This window comes from Haematobia irritans, chromosome 1 (assembly GCF_050003625.1).
Source record: "Haematobia irritans isolate KBUSLIRL chromosome 1, ASM5000362v1, whole genome shotgun sequence".
NCBI classification, from domain to species: domain Eukaryota; kingdom Metazoa; phylum Arthropoda; class Insecta; order Diptera; family Muscidae; genus Haematobia; species Haematobia irritans.
In genome coordinates this window covers 43,329,518-43,339,502 of record NC_134397.1, presented here as the reverse complement: position 1 = coordinate 43,339,502, position 9,985 = coordinate 43,329,518, and the positions used below count along the sequence as shown (strand labels likewise).

Below are 9,985 nucleotides of genomic sequence, written 5' to 3'. Positions count from 1 at the left end.
CACTCGTCAGCTACGCTTCTATCAATGACTGATAGCTAGGAATTGAAGCGGCTGCACTTGCCTGATCTTAATTGGGTCAAAACTATTCTGTCGTGGAAGGTTTGTTTCTTTCCTGTTATATTTTTGTAATTCATGCAAATCGGATTAAACTTTGAACTTATTTTGAAGACTTTTAAAATATTAGCTACGAACTTTTGCTAAATCGGACTAAAAGTGTGTCATATACGTCGTGAAGAAGTCCAATCGTGAGATCGGTCTATATGGGGGCTATTGCAGAATTGAATTTTACCTACCAACAGCAAAGACAATAGATAGAAGAAGATGGCAGATTGGCTGCTGAGAACATCAAACCATTTACGGTGATAGGTCCATACTTTTCGTTTATCGTACCAAACGCGTATACGACATAGCATTAAAATGCAAATAAAAAGAAATTAAGTGCAGGAAATAAATTTTCATAAACGGGAAAATGTATTTTTTTGTTGTTGCCTAAAATTTAACATTGTTTCATTAAGAAAATTAAGTTTTTCATTTTAAAAATAAAAAACAAATAAAAAAAATTACAAACTTGTAGGAACTGGCCAACGGCCAATTTCCCATCTTCTTATCTCTATTGTTTTTGACCTACAAAAAAACACATCTAAATATACCAAAGGGCAAAAATGAAAGCTTTCCTCAGCTTTTACCAATTACACATCTGCGGCTCTAGTGGAGAATAGTTGCGAAACTCACCCAACATTTATTCGCGGGCGTTTCGGTTCACGGTTGCCAATCGAGCCAAAAATAATCTACCAAAATTTGGAGAAAATTTTACCAATGAACTACCAACCAAAAAAACTTATTGTGTCAAAATTTTATTTCTATAGAAACTTTTCTCAAAATTTTATTTCTATAGAAAATTTTGACAAAATTTTATTTCTATAGAAAATTTTATCAAAATTTTATTTCTATAGAAAATTTTGATAAAATTTTATTTCTTTAGAATTTTTGCAAAATTTTATTTCTATACAAATGTTTGCAAAATTTTATTTCTATACAAATGTTTGCAAAATTTTATTTCTATAGAAAATTTTTGAAAATGTTATTTCTATAGAACATTTTGTCAAAATTTTATTTCTATAGAAAATTTTGTCAAAATTTTATTTCCATAGAAAATTTTGCCAAAATTTTATTCCTATAGAAAATGTTGTCAAAATTTTATTTCTCTTGAAAATTTTGTCAACATAGTATTTCTCTAGAAAATTTTGTCAAAATTTTATTTCTATAGATATTTTTTTTGTCAAAAGTTTATTTCTATAGAAAATATAAAATTTTGTTAAAATTTTATTTCTATAGAAAATTTTGTCAAAATTTTATTTCTATAGAAAATTTTGTCAAAATTCTATTTCCATAGAAAATTTTGTCAAAATTTTAATTCTATAGAAAATTTTGTCAACATTTTATTTCTCTAGAAAATTTTGTCAAAATTTTATTTCTATAGAATATTGTCAAAATTTTATTTCTATAGAAAATTTTGTCAAAATTTTATTTCTATAGAAAATTTTTGCAAAATTTTATTTCTATAGAAATGTTTGCAAAATTTTATTTCTATAGAAAATTTTGTCAAAATGTTATTCCTATACAAAATTTTGACAAAATTTTATTTCTATAGAAAATTTTATCAAAATTTTATTTTATAGAAAATTTTGTCAAAATTTTATTTCTATAGAAAATTTTGTCAAAATTTTATTTCTATAGAAAATTTTGCTAAAATTTTATTTCTATATAAACTTTTGTCAATATTTTATTTCTAAAGAAAATTTTGCTAAAATTGTATTTCTTTAGAAAAATTTGTCAAAATTTTATTTCTATAGAACATTTTGTCAAAATTTTATTTCTATAGAAAATTTTGTCAACATTTTATTTCTATAGAAAATGTTGACAAAATTTTATTTCTATAGAAAATTTTGTCAAAATTTTATTTCTATAGAAAATTTTGTCAAAATTTTATTTCTATAGAAAATTTTGTCAAAGTTTTATTTCTATAATTTTTTCATATTCATACTTTATTTGTAATTTCCAAGCCCCATGGCCAATTATAACAAAAGCACACAGACTACATTTCAGTCTACTAAAAAATACATAAATTCAAAACAGAAATTTGTCAAAATTTTATTTCTATAGCAAATTTTATCAAAAATTTATTTCTATAGAGAATTTTGTCAAAGTTTTATTTTTATAGAAAATTTTGTCAAAATTTTATTTCTATAGGAGTCTACCAAAACATCAAGAATTCTACCAATTTTCGGCATTAACTAAAATCGACTTTTAAAAGTCGAATTTGAATTGAAAGGGGAATGGATGCTGACACATGTTTCAAAGTCGACTCTTTTAATATTGTTATCGTTTCTTTAAACTTTGGAAAATATTAAAAAAAGGAGACTTTTTCACTAGTCCCTATACTGAGTGAAAGTACACCACTTAATATGAACTTAGTAGTATTGTATTTCCATTAAGGTGCAATGTTTTTTGCATACATAAAATGTATTCTGATAGTTTCTTTATTAATCATTTTCGGAAAAGTAAAATGACAAAATAATGGTACAATTTTTTTACATGAAAATGCATTCTTCATCTCGCCTATACTAATACTGTGCCACGAACAAAACATTTGAAATTTATCTCGTTAAAGTCATGGGAGAAAAAAATGCATACAAAGACAACTCCATAATGGAAAACGATAGTTTTCATTCTACTAGTATACTACATAAAATAATTTGTATATTAAAATTCATGTGTTAAGCATTTTATTTGATGGATATAGTTCGTTTCAATACAAAAAAAAAAACAACAGGCAATATATTGTTTTCTGCAGTCCCACAATATGTACAAAAACTCGTTTCAGGAATAAATGGCCGATATATATAGAAGAAGATATATTTCAACAAATATAGTATTCACACAATATCTTCACTTTCGTAGCCCAGTGTAATTTGATATCTACTACCATCATTATTCATTGTTTTCCTTGGCTAAATCCGAGAAAAAATCGGAAGCATTTGAGAATTTAGACGATGGTAAATTGTGTCGTTTCTCCTTGAAACTGTTGTGTTTCTCATTGTACTTGATATCACCGAATTCCTCGAAATATTTTACATTCCAAAAACGTACATCATTATTATGCGATGATGATGCTATTAATTCACCTGTGCTGCTTACATCCAGTGATTCAATTGGCATATTATGTTGGCCTACAACACCTAAAATCTTAAATGGAGCAATGTGAACGGCACGTATAATACCCTCTTCGCCAGCAACACATGCTATCCGATCAGTAATGGGTATCATTTCTGATATAGGTGTTTTTATGGATGGAAATTTATCCGAATGATATCCGAATTGACCCCAATTGAATGTGTAGAGATTGCCCTTGGATGTGCCAACCACCAGTTTTGAATCACCTCTGTATGTGCCCATACACGTTAGTTCCTCTTCATATGGTTCTGATTGGACATATAACTTTCGGGCTCCTATATTTAAGGTCGTCAAATAGCCATCACCGCTGGTAACAAGCAAAAGTTTACCCGATTCATTTGTTGTGATTTGTGTAATATAGTCTTCAACCTCTTTCAATGCGAATACTTCATTCTTCGTTCTCAAATCCCATAATTTTACCATTCCACTGTCGTCTCCAGTGGCAAAAAGATTCTCATCTATGACATGCAGCTTATTAATTGGCTCATCGTGGGCGCTTTCGTAGAATTTCTTAAGTTTTTCCGTTTCCATGTCACTGACCATTATCGATTTATCTTTGGAACAAGTCAGTAAATTAATACCATCTTTTGAGAATTCGACATCACGACAAGCTTTCGCATGAACTTCGATAGTTCGCAAATGTGTATTACCATCATTGGAGAATTTGTAAAGAGCCACATCGCCGGTGATAGTTGCCAGAGCAATGATATCCTTTTCTGGATGAAAACATATATCTGTGACAAAGTCTTCAAGTTTAATTTCAGGAGGAGATGAACGGGGTTTCTTAATAGCTGCAATAATGGCCTTAACAGTTTCATCATCTTCTTCGTTTTCGTCTAAGTCTAAAACAGATGACTTGGGACCATCTCCATCGGTTCCCCTGCCGCCACCACCACCACCTTCATCATCGTTATTTTTGGATCCTTTACTTGTTCCAGCTTCTCCAGTATTTTGTTTAGATTTAGCATTTTCCTGCGTATCACTATCACTCATTGAATCATCTGAATCTGTAGCCATTGGATCAAAGTCATCTGAACTATCATCGTCCGAGTCGTCACCAATTCCAGCTGGCCATCCATCGGGAGCTGCTACGTCCTCATCGACATCGTCTTCACTCCAATCCCCACGTGCATTAATCATTATCTCTTCATCATCCTCTAGCTCTGCGTCTCCCAATTCATCGATATCCGACCCATCCGGATCGTCTGGATTTTTAAAATAACTGCGCCTGAAAAATACCATTTAATAGAAAAATTAAATATAAAATGTGGATCGGAAATAATGATCTTGCAGATCTCTGGATTAATTATATAAATATATGTTATTTTACTCACATACGCATCGTCTAAATAAAAGTAATACGTTTTATTAAACCAACTAAGAGATATCTTTAGCGTAATTTGTATCCGAGAGGAACACACATGTTTTGTTTTCAATACAAAAGGGTATGTTCAATGTGGGCGCCTATTCATTGGCTAATGGATTTCATAATGGTGGCCTAGGTGTCGTTCAGAGTACGCTTTTACAAAATATCTGTGTGCTGAAGAAAATAAAGGGTGATTCTTTTGAGGTTAGGATTTTCATGCATTAGTATTTGACAGATCACGTGGGATTTCAGACATGGTGTCAAAGAGAAAGGTGCTCAGTATGCTTTGACATTTCATCATGAATAGACTTACGATCTGCCACAACGTCGAATTTTCAGTGAATGGGCCCTAGAAAAGTTGGCAGAAAATCCGCTTTTTTATCGACAAATTTTGTTCAGCGATGAGGCTCATTTCTGGTTGAATGGCTACGTAAATAAGCAAAATTGCCGCATTTGGAGTGAAGAGCAACCAGAAGCCGTTCAAGAACTGCCCATGCATCCCGAAAAATGCACTGTTTGGTGTGGTTTGTACGCTGGTGGAATCATTGGACCGTATTTTTTCAAAGATGCTGTTGGACGCAACGTTACGGTGAATGGCGATCGCTATCTTTCGATGCTAACAAACTTTTTGTTGCCAAAAATGGAAGAACTGAACTTGGTTGACATGTGGTTTCAACAAGATGGCGCTACATGCCACACAGCTCGCGATTCTATGGCCATTTTGAGGGAAAACTTCGGAGAACAATTCATCTCAAGAAATGGACCGGTAAGTTGGCCACCAAGATCATGCGATTTGACGCCTTTAGACTATTTTTTGTGGGGCTACGTCAAGTCTAAAGTCTACAGAATTAAGCCAGCAACTATTCCAGCTTTGGAAGACAACATTTCCGAAGAAATTCGGGCTATTCCGGCCGAAATGCTCGAAAAAGTTGCCCAAAATTGGACTTTCCGAATGGACCACCTAAGACGCAGCCGCGGTCAACATTTAAATGAAATTATCTTCAAAAAGTAAATGTCATGGACCAATCTAACGTTTCAAATAAAGAACCGATGAGATTTTGCAAATTTTATGCGTTTTTTTTAAAAAAAAAATTATCAAGCTCTAAACAAATCACCCTTTATATCTATGTAATAATTGCCATTACACTCACAATGTGAATAGAATGCTCTATCTATTCTGATGTCGAGCATAAATTAAGAGAGGACAATATTTAAGATTTGTATAGATGGTATCTGCTTCTAATGTTAAACTTTGCTTAGAATCACTTGTTGGAGATTTTACATAAAAGCTGAATAATGTCAATTGATTCAAACTAGCGCTGCCATGTGTTTTGTATAAAACCCCCCAAATGTCGTTAACATAAAAGAATAGTGTGAACGTCATATTGAACACTGGCATGTTATCCGTCGTTCACATTATAATTTTATTCAAATAATAATGTCGCTATCCAACTCAATTATTGGACACACAAGTGTTATCACAATGGACTGAATAGTCTAAATGAGCCTGAATCTTAATAGGGCTGCCACTTTAACCTTTTAATACTTCGCAAACAATTTTTAGACGATTGATCACACTGTTAGATTTTTTCAAATAGAGATTTGGTAGCTATAAACGGATGACATGAACGACACCATATATTTGTATACTAATAACGCCGACGTTTGTATTGTGTTTGTTTTAACTCATCTCTATCTAATACATTTGTATGGGTTTCTTCTGCCACCCACTCTCGTATGAAAACAAATATACAAAATAACTTTGAGAAAGTGTCATCAAATCAACTAAATTTCTTGTATTTACTTCCAAACCAACATTGACCTAATGGATTTGGGCGAATCTGTCGAAGATGAACAAAAATTTTTAATTTACAAACAAGAAGAATTGTTTAAAGAAAGTTTTCCAATATTCAAAGAAATTCGACGAATTGGTAAATTATGCGATGTAACACTAAAGGTAAGTAAGGCAATAATGGAGAGCTAATTTAATTGTTGGATTTCACTTTCATTTTTTGTTTTCCTCGCTGCTTAGGTGGAAGATCAAACGTTTTCGGCCCATCGCATAGTACTGGCGGCCACGATTCCTTATTTCTATGCAATGTTCACAAATAATATGGCTGAAAGTCGTATTAAGGAAATAACGATGAAAGAAATAGAACCATCAGCTTTGGAAGCTTTGATCAACTTTGCGTACAGCGGTCAAGTACGCATTGATAATCAAAATGTCCAAAGCCTAATGATGGGAGCGTCTTTCCTGCAACTATTAAAGGTGCGAAAGGCGTGTGCTGAATTCCTTATTTCACGTTTTCATCCACATAATGTTCTTGGAATACGACACTTTGCGGACTCCATGAGTTGCTCGCATTTAGTTAAGGCTGCTGATATATACATCGAACAAAACTTTGAAAAAGTTGTCTCACAGTCTGAAGAATTTTTAACTTTGGACTTTGAAGAACTAATTGAACTGATTAAAAGTGATTACTTAAATGTTAAATCGGAAGAGATTGTTTTTGAGGCATGTATGAAATGGGTGAAATATTGTGAACCAAAACGAGCGGAATTATTTCCTCAGGTTTTGGCTCAAGTGCGTTTGCCATTACTTTCACCACAATTCTTAGCGGATCGCGTTGCACGTGAGGAAATGATACGTTCTTCGCATAAGTGCCGTGATCTCTTAGATGAAGCCAAGGATTTCCATTTGATGCCAGAGCGACGAGGACTTCTACAGAGTTTCAGGTGATTAATTAGACATATATATTTATATTTTTTTAATACCGTCGCTTTATAAAGATTGATTTAATACAAGGTGCTCTCAGGTTATCTTATACTTTACGGAATTTACTTCATTAGCTTTCTGTGTTATAATTTGTTCTTTAAAATCTAAAGTAAAAGTGTTTTATCTATATTGATTCACAATCTGTATTTGAAGAGCGTCTTTATTATCCGATGCGCTTGAAATAGGGTTTTTGAACATGTTCTTTAAAGGTCCCTAATGTGGAGAGACTTCCTTATTTAGCTCGAGGGATTTTCCATCCAATTTTAATAATAGATATTGTCAACTATAAATGGAAACCATGCAGTACAAGTGCTAATAGGCAACCAAAATTAAAAAAGAAACTGGGAATTTAGAAAAGAAGTTATCTTTTTTAGCAACATTTCTCAAATAAGATTGTATATTAATTGGTTCGACTTGGTTAAGGAATATATAGCCGATCCCGACCGAGAATATATTTAATTTTTGCTATGTATGCAAACGTACTTCAATGACCCGAATTTATATTTTTTAGAACTCGTCATCGTGGAGAATTTATATCGGGGCAAATTTATGCGGTAGGTGGTTTAGCAAGTAATGGAGAATCTGTGAGTACTGTTGAAATCTACGATCCTATAACACAAAAATGGCGAATGGGAGAACAAATGTCCATGATGAGGTAACCAATGCCTAGTAATAACTATTTAGTTAGGAATTCCGAGTTTTTGTTTTTTTATCTATTAAGATCTCGTGTTGGCGTTGCTGTTATGAATGGACAATTGTATGCATTTGGAGGTTTTAATGGAACTGAACGTCTATCAACTGTAGAAGTTTATGATCCAGCACAAAATAAATGGTCTCAAGGAAATGCCATGAATTGCAAAAGAAGGTTATATGATCACAGTATTAACGTGGAATGTGAAATATATTTTTTTTACTGTTTTCTAGTGCTGTTGGTGTAGCTGCGCTAAATGATTGCATATATGTATGCGGTGGTTATGATGGTGTAACCTCTTTGAACACTGTAGAGTGTTATTGTCCTAAAACTAATTTGTGGAAGATTGTAAGGAATCTTTTAGAATATAAAGAGTGTCTATTTAGTCTTTTAACACATATATATGTAGGTGGCTCCTATGATGAAATATCGTTCGGCTGGTGGTGTTGCTGCTTTGGACAAATATGTTTATGCTTTGGGTGGACATGATGGACTTTCTATATTTGATTCTGTTGAACGTTATGATCCTGCCAATGATGTTTGGCATAAAATGAAACCAATGTTAAATCGTCGTTGTCGCCTGGGTGTTGCTGCTTTAAATGGTAAACTTTATGCTTGCGGGGGATACGATGGAAATTCGTTTTTGCGCTCCGTAGAAGTCTATGATCCAATCAAAGACTCTTGGTCTCTTGTAACATCTATGAATTGTAAACGTAGTCGTGTTGCTTTAGCAGCAAATATGGGAAAATTATGGGCAATTGGTGGTTATGATGGTGAAACTAATCTTTCCACAGTTGAGGTGTATGATCCGGATACAGATGAATGGTCGTTTGTTCCATCTATGTGTGCCCACAGTGGTGGAGTAGGTGCTGGCGTTATACGCAACGAGTAGTAAATTGTTATTTAATTTACATGCAAACACTCACTTAGGTTTTATTTTAAAAATTTTGCTATGTAGTTATTTAATAATTTTTAATAATCTATCCTTGACAATTCTACCAAATCGAACAACAAAAATTTGTTCCATAATATCTCATTTGTGCAATTGCATCATTCCAAAATTATCGAACAATTTACTTTTCGAGGTAAAATAAATTTCTTTACTCCCTATCTTTTCACATGTATTTTAATGCCAAAAAGTAAAATAATTACCTTACATCACAAAATACTCCCTTTATTCTATGGTCTAGATTCGATATCATATACAACTTGAATGTAATAATTAAACAAATAAAATGCAATTTATCCTCTTGGATTTAAATAGATATATAAAAATGCATTGTTTTATGTTATATTGGAGAGAAAAAAACGTAGTCGTAAAGTCGAGTGTCAAGATAATAGAAAAACAAAGCGATTATAAAAAAACATCAAAATTGTAGTAAGTCTGTTGTGCATGAACAGCTCAAGTCGATTTTTTAGTTCTGCAAAAGCCGACTTTTCGATTTTTACAAAGATTGTTTACGACGTGGTGCAATGGTTAGCATTTCCGCCTTGCATACACAAGGTCGTGGGTTCGATTCCAGTCCGGACACCAAAAAGTTTTTCAGCGGTGGACTATCCCACCTCAGTAATGCTGGTGACATTTCTGAGGGTTTCAAAGCTTCTCTTAAGTGGTTTCACGGCAATGTGGAACGCCGTTAGGACTCGGCTATAAAAAGGAGGTCCCTTGTCATTGAGCTTATCATGGAATCGGGCAGCACTCATTGATAAGAGAGAAGTTCACCAATGTGGTATCACAATGGACTGAATAGTCTAAGTGAGCCTGATACATCGGGCTGCCACCTAACCTAACTAACCTATTGAAAAGACGAACTTTGGAGTCGTGGCTTTCGACTTTTTAATGAAAAATCTACATCACATTCTCCTTCCCATTCAATACAGCTCTATTTCAGCTCTATTTCATTGTTAAAAGTTTATT

General features: G+C 33.0%; 2 protein-coding genes across 2 annotated transcripts; one reads left to right on the top strand and one right to left on the bottom strand.

The window, feature by feature from the left end:
* Positions 1-2,769: 2,769 nt before the first annotated feature.
* Positions 2,770-4,723, bottom strand: LOC142220786 (WD repeat-containing protein 55 homolog). The gene is made up of 2 exons (XM_075290120.1): positions 4,569-4,723; positions 2,770-4,462 (listed from the first exon to the last, which is right to left on the bottom strand). The coding sequence occupies exons 1-2, from the start codon at positions 4,574-4,576 to the stop codon at positions 2,992-2,994; spliced, it is 1,479 nt and encodes a 492-aa protein (XP_075146235.1). The 5' UTR covers positions 4,577-4,723; the 3' UTR covers positions 2,770-2,991.
* Positions 4,724-6,321: 1,598 nt separating this feature from the next.
* Positions 6,322-9,342, top strand: KLHL18 (Kelch like family member 18). Its single transcript, XM_075290119.1, has 6 exons — positions 6,322-6,557; positions 6,633-7,336; positions 7,888-8,031; positions 8,098-8,241; positions 8,301-8,415; positions 8,477-9,342. The coding sequence occupies exons 1-6, from the start codon at positions 6,426-6,428 to the stop codon at positions 8,957-8,959; spliced, it is 1,722 nt and encodes a 573-aa protein (XP_075146234.1). The 5' UTR covers positions 6,322-6,425; the 3' UTR covers positions 8,960-9,342.
* Positions 9,343-9,985: the final 643 nt, after the last annotated feature.